We start from the raw sequence: 16,024 nt of genomic DNA on the forward strand, positions 1-16,024 counted from the left end.
GGGCGCCTCATCAGTGCCGGAGTTGGGGCTGGAGCCTGGTCTCTTCGGCCCCCAAGTCTTTCCCCTGCGCCACGAGGATGTCCAGACAGATACATTGCTTTCCAAAGGAGCGCCCTAGGGCCCCAGGGTCCTCCCTGAAAAGGTTAACTCATCCACCACCATCACTCATTTAGTTATTGAACAAAATGTTAGTGATTATTATTCTGTGCAGGGTCTGGCTCCAGGCTTGGGTCCTCCCACTCAGGGTTGGTAGAGGATAGTCTAGTACCATTTTCTTTACTATCTATCCATTTTTAAAACTTTCACTTATATGCACGCTTATATTCATCTCTGTGTGTTTTTATAGACCAGAATTTGTACATATAAATTTTGATAAATGAAGAAAATGATTTGAAAATCCTAATACCCCAGCAATAATGTGCAGTCATAGCAAACAGCGAATTAATCAGAGTGAAATTTTCTTCTAAATGTTGAAAATGCTGTGACTTATTCTACAGAGTAACAGAAGCACTTCCAAAGGGGAGACAGAATTGGACAACGCTGTTTATTTTCCCTTTGCATGGAAACCCCTCTAGACCAGGGGGCCGCTGTCTAAGTAGCATAATCCAGAAGGTTTAGAATGCTGTCCATCCCATTCGAACACAAAAATAAACACAAAGCACCCATCGTGAGGGTCCCCACTATTGCTTTCCAAACAACACTGACGGAGACCCAGGGCCACCATCTGGTGCACAGCCAGGCCAGGCTGGGGGGATGACAGTCTGCTGGCCAGGGAGGGGGGCCGCTGGTCTGTGGGTCCCCAGAGGTTTGGATCAGCGGTTCCCCACTGCCATCCGGGTGGGCCTCCTCTTCCTTCTAGTAGCATAAGTGATGTGGTGTTGATTGACACTTCCACTGGCTAATGGCCATGGTCCAACCCTAAACTGCACCTTCTCCTCTCTCGCAGGGAGTCAAGCTGACGAGGCCAACAGTATGATGAAGGGGTGCCCGGTGTGCAGCGGTGTACGCGTGTGCAGGGTGCACGGACAGTCGGAGGACTTGTGCTTGTGAATGTTGCTCCAATACACATTTTATTTTTTTATACAAAAATGATATAACTGTCGAAGTGCCTTAAAAATGTATTTGACGAGAGCATTATTTCCAAAACGTACTTTGTTGGTTACTGCCAGAGGTGGTACAGCATTTTGGAGTTGTTTAATGTTTTTTTTCCCTAACGCAGGGAGCAGTCGTCGTACGTGACACAGCCCCGCCTTTGTGCAATGCAGCTCTGTGCGAGTTACCGTACCGCTCGAAATGAGGTCACACCATCAGAAAAATGCTCTTCTGATGACAGCGAAAACTTCCAAAGTCTGACTCACAAGTCCTTTGATTTACTGCGAGATTTTTTTCTACAACTGTGACATGCCTCTTATCGCCCCAGCAGGGGTCATAGACTGCATCGATGCTGAAAAGCATAATCTCTCTGCGTTTCTCAGCATCGTTTTTGTAGACATTCCTTCAGATGGTTTCCACCCAGCAATTCCTCTGTTCCGTGATAAGAGATTGTGATACTTTATGTCTTAAATTTATTATAAGCTGCTTCAAAGAAGAGGCCTGATATTTGAGTTAGGAGTAAATTAAGTGAAGTTTTGAGGTAAACTACAGGATTTTTAAAAATATCTTTCATGTGTTTTTTTCTTTTTCCTTCCGTAATTTCTTTACTGCTTTCCAACACACTCGCAAACTCATAACAGCCAAATGTGAGACACTAAAATGTGATAATCAGTTTGAGCGCAGCAATTTAATGATAGATTATATGCACATTCCACAACTGAGAATAAAAAATTTTTCCTGTTACACAGATGTGCCGAGCACAAATTGCCCCTTTTAGCCAGAAGCAGCCTGTTACATCCTGGAATTAAGCACACTTAAGGCATTTGAGACAAGTTATTAATGAGAATTTCCTTGGCAGGTTTGACAAATGTTTGCGACATTTTTTAAAAAATTAAGTCATATTGCTCTCATGAATAAATGGAAATATAAAGGTCATAGATGCAAACAAATGTTACAGATCCACATGCTTTCTAGTCAAAAGGGGGGAAAAATGGGCACAGAAAATGCAAAACCATTCATTAACCAAAATATCAAGTAAAATTAATTCCCAACTGGGCTTCCGTGTTCAAAAGAGTGTCCAGTGTTTGCTTCTGCTGTGGCTGGAGGAGCTCTCACTGGGCCCGAGTAGAGAATAAAGCAGCAGCACCGAGAAAGGGAACGCTCTTCCCCCGTTTCCTGTGCGCGTCTGTCACTTCTCCTCCCCACGTCCCGTCCTGATGAGACAGACGACACCGGCATCCGGGGTCGCGCTGAGGCCGCACTCTGCCCTCGGCAGCTGCGTTGTCATTGTTCTGTCAGCAGAAGAAAAGGCATTCCTTAGAAAACTACCCACTTTATCAACAGTGCAGACTTTCACCTGGTCGCATCTCGGAGTTCTTCCAACTCATTTCGACATCACTGAAGTTCATAAGAACTGTCCTCAGTGTCCATTTTAAAGCTAGTGCCAGACCCTGCAAAAAGGCTGCGCTAACCAGGCTGTTCGTCAAGAATTTCTTGTCGACACTTTCACTTGTGTCTGAAACTACAATAATTTTTGCTTGATGCTTTGGATGCCTACCTATGGAGCATAGAAAAGGTTTTCATGTTTTGTTCCTGTCAATTTCTTTGAATTTCAGAGTTAATGAAGCTGTCCGAGTTATCATGAAAGCTGTCATTTGAATACTGATTTCCCCCAACTTATCTACCTCTGTCATCAAACACCTATCGTAGGTGTGTGATTATGGGACAAAACTCAACTGGAAATACTATGGCATCTTTTGCTTTTAAAAATGCATTTTGTTTTCAAGTAATCTTTATGTGGTGAATTTTGTTGGCTTTAGTGGTATGTTTATACCTATTTTTTTTACACAAGTGCTATGGCATATTTTTCCATAAAGAACAAAAAACAAAATCAAAATTTATTTTTAATTCATGTTTATTGGGATTGAATTATTCGTGTCTTAAAACACTTCCTTATGTTTATGCACTGTCAACTGTCTGTTTGATGCATTTGTTTCGTCTAAATGTATTTATGAAAGAAATACATTCGATTATATTTATGTTTACCCATTTTTCACCAGATTTTTTTAATGGCTGTTATGAAATTTGATTTTTTTTAGTGGGTGATAATGTTAATCTATTCACATGTTCTTTTCTAAGTTTTAAAATGTTGTGGGTTTTTAAAAATTCTTTCCTATTCTATTTAAAACTAACACACCTCTGGCTAATGTTCAGTGTTTGTTTATGCTAAATACCAAATTTTTTCAAACAGATTGGGAAGGTAATGAAGTGGATTATTTATGATGAGTGGAAGATGAAAAGAATTCTATGATTAAACAAAGAGATGTTTCAGAAGTCACCAGAGAACCTGTGTCTTATTTTTAACCTGATTCCCAATGCACTCACAGTGCCTTCAAAAAGTGTCTATAGATTAATCTCAATTGGCCCGAACACTGTTTTGCCATTCGTGGTTAAGCAGATACAAGCTCCACAGCCTCCCCCGGCGTCCATCTCAATACCTTCACCACACCATCATTTTAAAATCCAGACCGGGCCCTCGCTTTTTTTGTTAGAAACATGTGTTCGGGGCATCGGAGTGGAGGACCAAAAGAGAAACATACCCAGCAGAAGTGACAGATTTCAGGCGATCTGAACCGCAGTCACCCTTGTCAGTCTTCGAAAGGATAGAAAAGCTGCAACCTTAGGACACCTCTTCCAAACCGAGTGTTTATGACCGAGTTGCTTCATTTGAACTCCACGCCTTGAGTCCGTGTTCTGCTGCCGCGGCTTACCCCTCCTCTGCTCCCGGAAAGGCTGAGCCACGTGGCTTTCCTGCTTCCCAGCTTCCCAGCCAGTGCAGGGTCGTGCCCTTAGAAGGTGTCGATTCGGTCTCCCGAGACCAAGCCCTTCGCACTGCCTGATGGTCACTTGACCTTCCCGTCTCCTCCAGCGTGGTCCTCGTCTCTCTTCTTCTCCTGTGTCTAACTCGGTGCCTGGCTCAGAGCAGTAGCCACAAAAATCTGATTTTCCAAATTGTCATCTTAGTAGGTAGGACATGAACCCTCAAATTTTAAGAGCTCTGATTATAGATACAGACACCAAAAGTGGGATTGCTGGATGATATGGTGGTTCTATGTTTAATCTCTTGAGGAACCCCCATACCCCTTTCCAGAGTGGTACTTTCTAAAACACGGCCCCAAAAGCCTTTAGTAAAAAGTCCGCTTTCCACCAGAGGTTTCTTTCGGGGGAAAATGAAATAAAAGATTCAGCCTCCACCAAGAGGGGATACAGGGGAGAGAAAAGAAGACATTCCAGTAAGAAAGACACCGTGTCTTAGTGGGAATGTTGTGCATTAGGCAATGAGAAGAACGGAAGCTCCTGGAAACCTGGGTGGGGGGGCAATGACTTATCACGGAGCGTGGACTCCCTCCTTACACCACTGGGTCCGAACTGAAGTTCATGTGTATGCAGACAGACGGACCACGGCCTCGTAGCTCGCATTAAGTGCTCTGTGGTGTACACATGCCCAGCCTGGGGATTCAAGCTGGCAACATCCGGCTCCTAAAGGTGGAGTTAGGAAGGGACGCACAGGGCTGGCTCTTGGGAGGTGACACCAGCCTGACCCCAGATGGGCTCTCGAGAGATGACGCCAGCGAGCCCAGCATGCCTCTGCACGAGGGGTTCTTCACACAGATTTTCATTTGATTCTTTCAACAACCTTAGGAAGAGATGTATCGTTATTATCCCCATTGTACAGATAAGGAAACTCAGGCCAGAAGGGTAAAGAGTGAGTGCAAGCCTCACTACTCCTGAGTGGTGCAGCTGGGATTTGGACTCAGACGTCCCTGACCCCGGAGCCCACAGGGCTGACCGCTAAGTAGACTCCTCCACAACCCTAAAGCCCCGAGCTCTGTACAAGAGCTCCTGTCGTCACCGCCCAAAGTTCTGGACACTGGCAATGCTTCCAAACCCTGATTTCTGCAGCTGAGGTTTTGATAAAGATGTTTTCTCTACTTGGAGCAAATGAAAAGCCCCGCATCTCAGAAATTCCAGACAGTCAGCAGGAAGGAGCCTCGAGTGCCTACCCTACCGCGGGCCTCAGAGCCCACCAGAGGACGAGACAGCAAGCCAAGGAAACAGACCTTAAGACTCGGTCATTTCCCTGGTACTGGCTGTTCCAGACGTGGGATCCATGCAACGGCGTCCGTCTGGGCTCGCAGCTGGAAGCTCCAGAGCCTGGTTCTGTGGGTAATCAGTGTGGTGTCCTGGGCTGGCTTTGCTGACGTGGCTGGGACAAATCCCGCACCTTTTCCATCACTAAACATTTACCATGACTCCCCACTTTGTTGGGACCCACCGCCATTACCATCTCCTGTGCGGTGCATTCTGGAAATGCCCCTCCCTTTCCAAGGCCCCCCAGCGCTCTACCTGAGAATTCCGTGTGCGTTGAAAATGGAGCAAAACATCAGGTGCACAGTTCACCTCTCTGCCCACAAAGCCAAAGTGAGAATTGCATCGCATCCTAGGTTTGTTGTTAGGATCCAGTGAGAGAATCCCTGCAAACAGTTGGTCACAGTGCCTGGCACTTGGTAATAGCCCAGTGAGTGGCAGCCACTGCTGCTGCGGCTCAACACGGATGGGACCTGGGGGAGCCACGGCGCCCGTGTGGTGCCGGACGCATGCAGTCAGGCGTCGAGGTCTGCTCTGCACGCTTTCTGACATGTGCAAAAGATCTGTTATGAGGTTCGTTACACGTCACTAATCAGGTCACAAAGTGACCAGGGCAGGAGTATCTATGCCATCGGTTAATGAAGACGCCTGGTTTTGAATGTTAAGATGGTTGCAGCATTCCTTGGCTTCCAGTATGGATTGCAAGGCCCTCCCAGGTCACCCCCACTGCCCGGGCCTTGCCTTTTCCTGCTTGCACCAAAGAACTCCATGCAGTGATTTTGCCCAGCTGCCCCCAAAGCCCTGAGACCTCCTGAGAACTGTATGACAAGACAGCTGACAGGCTGAGCTGCCCCACACCGGGTCTGGGGTGCTAATGCCTGTCGGAGGTGGGTCGGGCTGTGGGGCTGCTCCTGGAGCAGACAGTCTGTGGTCATGGCCCTCTCAGAGGGCCGTTCCTTGCGTCCTGGCTGAGTCCAGGCTGAGATGTCCCCTTTCCACTTCATCAAGTGCCACCATGGCCCTGGAGTAGCTGGCTGTCCCCTCTGCGGTCCCCCCTTCCCTGTCAACCCTCTAGTGTCACATTTCCAGCAATTCTGGTCTCTAGTCTTTCTTCCTGCCCATGGTGAGAGCTCTGGAGCCCCTCCCACGGTGCAGCCGCCTTCCGTGACCCAGCGAGGACTCCCAGATCTGCGGTCCCAGCTCACATTCGCAGCTTCAATGGGACATTCCCACCTGAGTACCCGCAAGGCCCCTCTAACCCGCATGCCCTAGAGGAAAAGTCAGTAACCTCTTTCTTTCCCTACACTCAGTCCTCCCCAAGCCAGCTTCCTCTGTTGGCATAGCAACCTCCCCAAACCTGCTTCCTATGTTGACATAGCAACCAGGCCTGGTGTCCTCCCCCTCAGCCTCCACAGCTCACTTTTAATGTTCAGTTAGTCAGCAAATTCTCTTGATTCTATCTGCAAAACCGTTCCTTAACTCCTGCCTCCCCCTTCACCCCCCTGCCACTGTCTCAAGAGGTGTCCCACTTCCTCAGTGCTCTTTCCCCTCCAGACTTGCCTTCTTCCAGCCAGGAGGCCCTGTGCTGACATCTGCCAGTCACCTGCTGTGGGCTGGGCACGCTGCTGAATGCTTTACATAAATTATCCCGTTTAACCCTTGTGACAACTCTGGACATTGCTGTAATTATTCCCATCTTACAGATGGAAAAATGGAGGCTCTGAGAGACCAAGTTCCAGGTTCCAGAGCTTCTACATGGCAAAGTCTGGATTTCCACCTGGATGGCCAGCTCAGCCAGCACCTGGGCTCCCCTCCTGCCCTGCATTACTCACTCCTGATGCTCAAGTTCCCGACACACACACACCCATTTCTCCCTGCCCACCTTGCGAGACACGGCCCTTGGTTTTCAATTGTATAATGAATGCCTTCACTTGCCAGTTTATCACGTATCAGGTTGCACCAAATTATCATTACCCACATGTCCCCCCGACCCCGAACGGTCAGTTTCTTCAGTGGGGACCTGTTCTGTGTGACGTCGGCAACGCTGATGACTGGCAGAATGCGCGCCTTGTCGCAGGAGCCTTGGTCCGCGTTCGTGGAGCAGTGGGTGAACCCTTGAGGCCCTCCAGGGCGCTTTTCTAGTTTTGCAGGATGGGTGTCTTCAGATTATGAAACACTACTTTTAGAAAGTAGCACGTGACTCTTAATCATCACTCAAGGAATGGGAATCATCCTATTAGTCTGCTGATGCTCCAAAAGGACCTTTTTTTTAAAATGAAAACACTCAGTAAAAAGAATGATGACAATTTTGGTGCCAGAGTAGTTGAGACCCAAAGCAGCTAAGACCTCACTCCCCCTCCACATGTACATCCCTGTTGTGGCCTTCACCTTGGGACCCACCTTGGGGCCTGGATGCCCGTGCAAAGGTCCCGAGGTCAGGGTCAGGCGCCCAGCCTGCAAGGGGCCTGTGCCTTTTGGACCCAGACTAGTCAAACAGCGCCCCCTCCCCTGCCTTTCATCTGCCCTCCACTTCCCATTCCCGCAGGAACACTCACCCTCAGTCCCGAATGCTCAGTTAGGATCCAACAAAACTCAGCTGGCCGAGGAAAGCACGTGGGCAGATCCAAGACAGAGCGCCCTAGTTACTGTAAAGAGACCCCTACATCAGGCCCTTTTACCTCTAGGTCACTGGTTCAAGTCCAGCCAGGCCTACCCTGACAGAAAATCGTTACATACTCTGTGTCGGGCAGCCTGAGACATGGAAAATGAGTTCCTGTCGCCGTCCAGCAGGCAGTGTCCACGTCAACTTGGCACTAAGCAGTTCTTGACTCGGCGGAGACAGAGCAGAAATCACTCGACAGCCGCCAGCCCCGGAGGTCAGGCCGAGCCTGTGTGTCTGCGTTCTCTGCGTGGGGCCCGCCGGCTCCCTCGCCTCGCCCCGCCCCTTGCAGGAGCACTTTATTAGCCCGGTGGTTGGGGCTTTCTCCCTGGAGATGTTGTTGAACAAGGAGTTTGAAATAATGGAACAACTGGAAGGAAAAAAAAATCTGGTTCTGCAGTATTGAAAGAAGAGTGGCTGCAATCACAGCAGAAAAATAGGTTTTCTCCCCTGGCAGAGCTGCGTCGGGCAGGGCCGGGCCTGCCGCGTCCACCCAGCGGGAGGTGTGGGGCCTCTGGGCAGGTCAGGCGGGCACGGCAGTCTCGCCAAGCACTCTGGGTGATGGGCACCGGGGGACAACTCCCTCTAGAGTATTTTATTTCTGTCATACATCTTCCCTCTGAGAACCATCTGAGCCACCAGTTGAAGGCAGTCGAAGCTTAGGAAGACCTGTCTTTCCTTCCTCTGCACAGACAGGCCCTCAGAAAGCGTCTACCAGACTTCCGCCAGCTGGGTTTTCCTCACCCACCCCGCCCTGGGCTGATCTGGCCCATGCAGAGGGGCCCCAAGCCTGGCAGCACTGAGCACCTGCAGCCTGGCCGTGGAGAGCGCGGAGAGCTGCATCCTCAAAGGCGTCCTTCCTCTTGACTCCCCCCCTGGGCGGCTGCAGAGTCCCATCTTCTGAGTCGTTTAAGAAGCACCCAGTCTGCCCAAGACTCACTGGATCTGGACAGAACAAGCCCACTTGTCCGCATGGGTCTGTTCCCAGTGAGTGTGCCGTCTGGGGATTCTCAAGGCCCACATGGGGCAGCCGGCACTGTCCCTCCTGCTGACACAACCAGACCAGCTGCACTGGGCTGGCCAGCCCTCTCGAGGACCAGGGACAAGTCCCGTGACTCCTGAGTCGACCTGCCCAGGAAACCTGCCTTCTCCTCCTTGCTGTGTGCCCCCCGATCCCTGCTCAGACAGCAGCAGGACCCCAGCCCTGAGCCCCCCAGCCCTGAGCCTGGTCTCCGTCTATGTGTGGTCGCACTGGGGAGAAGAGGCTGGAGCGAGGGGAGAGGCAGGGCTGCCTGCGTCAAGACAGCGTTTGCTCCTGACTTTCTCACTTCCCCGATCTTCTCCCCTCTCCTTGGAATCCCCTGAAACAGAAAGAAGCCCCCAACACAAGTCCCAATATGCATGTTTCTCCCCACGATCTGTCAGACACACTGGTGGTATTAAGTAGACACAGCCCAGGTCGTCTCCGCTGCTGTTTAATGCAGAATCCCCGCAGCACCTGAACTTGGGGGTGGGGGGGGGGGACTCTGTCCACGTGCACAGTCGCGGCGATGGCACACAGCGCCACTCTCCCTGACACACAGGAGATGCTGGGTTTACAGCCGTGCCCTGTGCACGCGTGCACATGTGCACCCGTGTGTTTGGTTACGAAGTCACACATGCTCACAGACAATCTGAGAAAGGAGCGGAGTGCGAAGCCAGGGCTGTCGCGGGCACTGGGAGCAGCACCACCGCGAGCCCCTCTGTGCCCTGGCCTCCCCGACTTCCTTCCTCCGCGCCTGTGGGAACCCCGCCGCTGCCTCGGGAGTCATTCGGACCCCCTTGCTTCTCAGCGCTTCTTTTAAATACAGCCTCTAGGTTCCCCAGCCCCAGACACATGCACGTGGAAGAAACAGAGAACAAGAGGCTTGCCGTGCACACCCCTGGACAGACAAACGCCCCCTGAGGTCAGCCTGGCTGCCCACGTGGCAGAACACGCAGAAGAGTCAAGGTCAGCAGAGGGGAATGCCCCGCAAGAGTTGCCAGGCTAAACCTGAATGAAGCAAGCTGTGGCCCTGGGCACCTGGACTGGCGCTGATCTTCCAGAAAGTGGGGCGCCCAGGGAAAGGGCGCCCCCTGCTGGCCCAGCCCAAGCAGCGTGTGGACAAGAGGAAGGGGCTGCCTCTCTCCTGTGCTTCTGGAAGAACGAGGAACGGGGTCCAAGTGCAGGGAAGGGCTTTCTTGTCTTGCAGTGCAGGGAGGCTGTTTGTGAGGAAGGGCACGAAGCAGCCTCCCATGCACACCTGGCGCTGAGCCTGGCACATGGCAGATGCTCCAGGAAACATTAAGGAAGGACATCACCCACCGGCCTCCACTGCTCGGGAACGCCCCCTCTGCAAAGGGATGACGACGCGGGGCACACGCCCGTCACGGAGCTGCTTCCGGGACCAAAGGAGGTCGGCCGCGAGGAGCGGCCAGTGTCGCCTCTACCGGGTGCTGTTTGTAGCATCCCTGTCGGGGATGGGAGGGTTGCGTGTCGTGCGTCAAATATGCCTCCGAAGCAAGGTCTCGGGGGTTAAAAAGCAGTTGCGATTTAGCTATGGACATTCTTCTATTCACTGAATAAGAACTCTAAGTTGTAAGAAGACCCACACACACCACCACCACCACCACCACCACCACCAATGGAACTCAATAGAACTATTTTCTTCTTGGGTGGAAAAAAAATTGTTTTTCTAAATTGGCCTGTGAGACCACTCACTGCCCTGGACAGCCCTGGCTGCACAAAATGCTGCGCAGGGCATCCTTCCAGCTCCGAGCCTGGGTCTTATTTACACTTATTTACATATCGAGCGACATCTCCATGGCTGCCTGCCCGGAAGCCCTATTTTTAATTGTTTGCTGCCCCAGCTGCCCCGCTGACCCTTCCTGGCACTTTTCTGAGGATTTCCGGCCAATGCTCGCTTGGGAGGAAAGGGCAGAAGATGAGAATTTTTGGAGGGGATCTCAGCAAAGGCTGAACTCAAACCAGAGGCCCCCCAATTCAGTATCTCGCAGCCCCTTTCCCAGGTGGCCCTCCTGGGGGACAGGGCCGGCTCCCCGGGGGAGCGGAGGGGATTTGGGCCGCGGCCAGTGGACGGGCCTCACAGCTTGGCCAGCTGCATCCCATGTGGACAAAAGGACCGGGGACTTGAGAAGCAGCTGCCAGTGTGCGCTCCAGCTTCCTCTCTAAGCGGCGCTTCTGGAAAAATTCGGATTAGTTCCAAGTGAAGGCGAAGGGCTCGCCTTGAAATTTGGACAGGCTGGATTTGGGGTTGTTGTTTTCTTTTTTTTTTTAACGTTCATTTTAAAAAGCAGCATTTCCTAGACAGAGCAATAAAGTATGTATTTATAAATATTTTCCAAGAGTGCCCTCTAGTGGAAGTCTGAAGGAAGTACATGGCTCACAGACTAGTCACTAGGATCCCAAACTTCTGAATAAAAATAAAGCACGTTGGAGTGCGAGGCCTCCTTCACACGTGATCTGAAAACATATCAGATTTCTTCCACAAGTTCATAAAACGTCACATTACCTTGATTGGAGATGAAGACTGCCTTGAGTCTTTAAAAGGAAACCGTGCTCTGCTTTTGGAACTGGAAAGCACAGTGTTGCATGTACGGTATTTTGAAACTAAATTCAGGAGAGTGCGCGGAATGGGACGGTGGCAGAGATTCGTCGATTGTATCCCTGGGCCGAGCATGCGTTGCTGGCCCAGTGCTTTTATTTTGGCTGCAGAGGGAGCCAAGGCTGCAACAATGTCCAGCCCCAAAGGCCACACACACTGCTGGGTTTTTACCTTGGAGGATGTGGGACAATGAGTCATTTGTGCCTCTTCCTGGTTCTTCCTGGCCAAGGTCAGCTTTCCCACTGGAACCAAGCGGCTTGGCGCAGCGCCTGGGCCGTCTGGAGCCTTTCGGTGGTGCGGAGCCCAGGGGGAGGGCGTGGCCCCGCCGCCCTCCCCGCCTAAGGACCCCAGTTCAGGCTCCAAGGCCACTCTTCCTCCACGTCTCAAAACCTCATTCACTCTGCTCAGTTTAGCGTGAAGGGCCACCTAGCGGAGGCCGGAGGAAATCAGCAGTCCTGACTCGAGGTTCCCGGGCAGAATCCTGTGAGGAGGAAAGTCAAGGGGCTTCTGACCACTCACTCTTTCAGGTGAGCGTTCCCCAAATGATCACGTGACACCACCGGGTACAGCGGGACTGCAAATCATCTTGTAAACACTGCGACCACGCGTCGCAATAACACAGCTGCCATTTGTTTCTTTCTCCATTCAACAGTGTATTCGGAGCACCCACTCAGTACCAGGCACTGTTCTAGCCTGACTCCCCAGGACCGACGAGGCTCTGATCTCGTGGAAATTGCATTCTAGCGTGGAGAGAGACGATATACGAGCAAATGTATGATTTTGAGGCTCCAGAGGAAACTAACAGAGAACAGTGAATAACAAGGGGACGCTTACCTAGACGAAGGGTGTGGGAAGACCCCTCCGAGAAGGTCACACTTAAGCACCTATTATGTGCCAGGCATATGCTGTGTGGGGGTTGCACACGCAGACACAAAGAAAATGCCGTCTGCACCTTCAAAGAGCTCCGTGCCCAACAGTGAAACAATCATTTCATGGGATTTCTAACAGCTGAGCCCTAAGATCTACTGCTCCCAATACATCTGCCAAGTAACTTGTGTCAGCGTTCATTGGTAGCACTCTCAAGGTTTGCATTAAACTAAATATACTCCTAAATATTTTTTTTCTTTTCCTGTGCTGCGTGGCTTGGTGGAAATGGGGATAAACGATGAAATCCCAACGTCTCTTTCAGCTCAAAGGTCGCACAGGGCCACACTTCCCTGTCTGTCTGTCTGTCTGTCTGTCTGTCTCTCTCTCTCTCTCTCTCTCTCTCTCTCGGCATCTCGCTAGAGTGGAGGGGGCCCAACCCAGCACGCTGGTCAAATGTGCTGCTGCGCTGGCTCCTGGCCTGGGTACACACGAAGGGCAGGCGATTTCGGACTCCCTCGGCCGGAAGTGGTGCTGATCGGCTGCTTCGGCACCAGGCTAACCCGGCTCTGAGGCCACACCCGGGGTTCCTCCTCAGTTTCCCTCCATGGGGCCCCTCTCATCCAGCAGCCAAAGGCACAGGTCTCCAGACTGTGGGAAAAGGTCACCCTCCACGTATGCGAAACTCATCACTGACCCTGAGCAGAGCAGGAAGGAAGAAAAGGCCACCAGAAGTGACCCTTGCCTATTCCTCTGCTGCTGGTGGGGAGAGATAACACCCCCCCACCCCCCGGGGCGGGCTGCCTGCTGAGGGCTCTGGGATGGCAGGAGCCTCCTCCCCCTGAAAGGCACTGGGGTCCCACCAGCTTTCCCGGGAGAACAGAGGGGGATGACACGGTCAACTCAGTGGGTGATAGGATTGTTGCTTTAGCGCCACCTCAACAACCCAGATCTGGAGAAAAGTGGGTTACTCGGAGCACCGGTGTTTGCCCAAGCTGCAGGGGGGTGAGGGGGTGTGGGCCGGGGGTTGGTGCTGTGCTCTCACCCGATTCACACGCTGGGCTTCCATTAGGAGCCGCTGGGGCCCACGACCTGGAGGAGACGGAAGGCAGCCTGCCACTACATGTGTGGGGGTGACAGCTGGGACCCCCTCGCCGTCTGCAGCCACACCTGCTGGGCACCAGGTCTGCAAAGCACCCCGTTCACAAACACCAGAGGCAGAGAACACGATACGTTTGGCTTGCTTGTTTGTGTTTTATTATCAAGAGGAGCTGATTTGCCATCCCACAGGGTCTGAGCAAGTAAGGGACTCAGCTTAATCAGAGGGCTCGGGCTTACATATGCCCTACAAATAATAATAATAACATAATAGTACTAATGCTTGTGCTACACTTGGAGCTTGAAATGATCAGTGACATTTCCTCTGATGAGGTTAAACAGCCTGGCTCCTGGGGCTGCACATTTGCATAATAAAGATCAGAAGTCAGTGCCTCCTACATCTCTCCGGGCACCGGCAGGCGGGTGTCCTTGGTTCAGGGACACCGCTTCCTAATGTACTTCCACATGCGGCCCTGGGCAGCGATTCTAATCTTTGGCTTGCATGTGAAATGTCAGGGTTTCTTTTTTTTTTCTTTTTTTTTTCGTCTCAGAGAACAACAAATTATGTTTTTCAACGAGAAGGTGCTGTGTGTAACGGAGAAAGCAATCCGAAAACGCAGAGGCAACATCTGTGACCCATGGTGCTACCCTAGCAAACTGGAGTCTATTTTTTCCAGCTATCAATTGATGGGAAAACATCACTTTAGATGTAATAATTAATCATTAGTCAAAATGGATATCCCCATTGGTTCCTCGCCTCTCAGACAACCCTGCCTGGCCTGACAGTAAATCAGGAAAATACATTTCTTAGTAGCCAATGGAATGCATTTCCAGACAGCCTCTTCGCTCTGTAACGCTTTGCAGAAACCATCCATCGTCATCTGCTGATAGGGGAAGACCCTCCCCAGGTGCTGTTTTAAGGGAGGGAAAGGCAGAGCCCAGAGGAAGGGAGACAGGGAGTTCAAGTTGGTGGCTGTAGACAAAAAACCAAAAAACAAGAACAAACGAACACTTCTTACAGGGGTGGCTCCGTGTCCTGGAGGATGACCGCCACCCCTCCCCCACCTGCACCCACTGGTTCCTCCCCCACCCCCCCGTGTGGTGTCCTCTCCCTGCAGCCCACGGTCCGGGGCCCTGTCACCGCTAGCCCGTTCTGCCGTGGCCTGGCCCACCACCACCAGTGGCCAGTCTCCAGAGTCCCATCCTCCTCCTTGTTCCAATGGCAGCTGTGGATTAATCTCTCCGGGCCATGTCTCTGCTTGATTCCCAGCTCTCTGTGGGTCCGCGGACAAATGTACAGCCCCCGGAATGCTCCGAGAAACCCAGCGATCTGCTGCGTACGGTGGGCGGAAAAGTGGGTCGGAGGTGAAGATGGGAGGAGGGAATCCGAGGGCTGCCCTAGACTCTTCCTCCTTGTTTGAGGGTGACCTCTTCTTGGTGGCCTCCTTCTCCTCAGCTGTGAAAAGGGGGTGGTGTTGATGGTCTCCCACCTGTGCTTGTTGGCGCCCCGAGTTCCCGAGGCAGTGCCTCGAGGTGTGGCGGGAGGGAGTGTGGGGGAGGAAGGGGAAGGGAAGAGAGCCGCAAAGGTCAACTGGAATGGCCGGCTTTTCTGGTGGCACCTAAGAGGCCAAATCAAAAATTCAGACCCGTCTGGGTCAGCTGATCTGTGAAGCCGCTTCTAATCTGTAAGTCCTGTAGTTCTCCATCTCGGCACTGCCCATCCCACTGCTGAGTCTGGAGTGATTTAGAAAATGCTGCTTCGTCTCAGGGCCTGTGATTGCATCTCCTAGTCACCAGATTAGCGGCTCCCGAAGAGAAATGGCAACATCTGGAGGCCTGGTTGGTAGGTATTACAACCAGGGAGGAGGGAGCTATTGGCATCTGGTAAGTGCAGACCAGAGATGCTGCTGAGCATCCTACAAAGCACAGGACAGACCCCCGCAACAAAGGATGGCCTAGCCCCCGGCGCTGACAGTGTGCGGGCTGAGGAGCCCGTGCCAGGGAAGGAAGCAGGCTCGCAGGTAGGTGAGCCTCTGAGTAGGAAGAGCATTCATTCAGCTTTGCTTCTGCCCGGCTGAGGCTGAGAGGTCCAGTCTGTCCTCAGCTCCTCCCTGCAGAACACCCCTGGGCCTCGGACCTGAGACGGAACATCCCTGCCCCGGGGACGGTGGCCCCAGAACTCTTTCCTTCACTTTTCCAGAGGAACGCCGGCCTGGCTTGATGCCCAAGCTGCCCAGGATGTTACATGCTGCTTCCATCTAGGTCAAGAGCTGGTAACAGTAACACAAATGTGGACTTACCATTCACTCGGTCAGCAAATAGTTACCGATTACCCACTATGGCCCGGGAACAGTGAGAGCAGCTCTAGGTGCTGGGGACACGGCAATGAACCACGTCTCTGCCTCTGCACAACACCCCAGTCGGGGGAGGCAGAACAGAATCAACAACACAAATTGATACCTAAGACTCGGGCGGGCGGGCGGTAAGAAGAGCTGTGAATATTATGAAGCAGGCAGGG

At 51.9% G+C, this 16,024-nt stretch overlaps 1 protein-coding gene across 2 annotated transcripts in view; it reads left to right on the top strand.

The window, feature by feature from the left end:
* Positions 1 to 3,430, top strand: part of SLC10A7 (solute carrier family 10 member 7) — a 199,107-nt gene extending 195,677 nt beyond the window's left edge. For both annotated transcript variants that reach the window (XM_045831729.1, XM_045831728.1), the window contains one exon: positions 947 to 3,430. In XM_045831729.1, coding sequence (XP_045687685.1) covers positions 947 to 976 — 30 coding nt within the window. In that variant the 3' untranslated portion in view covers positions 977 to 3,430. The remainder of the gene's footprint in view (positions 1 to 946) is intronic.
* The last annotated feature ends 12,594 nt before the right edge of the window (positions 3,431 to 16,024 follow it).

This window comes from Phyllostomus hastatus, unplaced genomic scaffold (genome assembly GCF_019186645.2).
Source record: "Phyllostomus hastatus isolate PE091 unplaced genomic scaffold, TTU_PhHast_1.1 phas_contig_159, whole genome shotgun sequence".
In the NCBI taxonomy this organism is placed as follows: domain Eukaryota; kingdom Metazoa; phylum Chordata; class Mammalia; order Chiroptera; family Phyllostomidae; genus Phyllostomus; species Phyllostomus hastatus.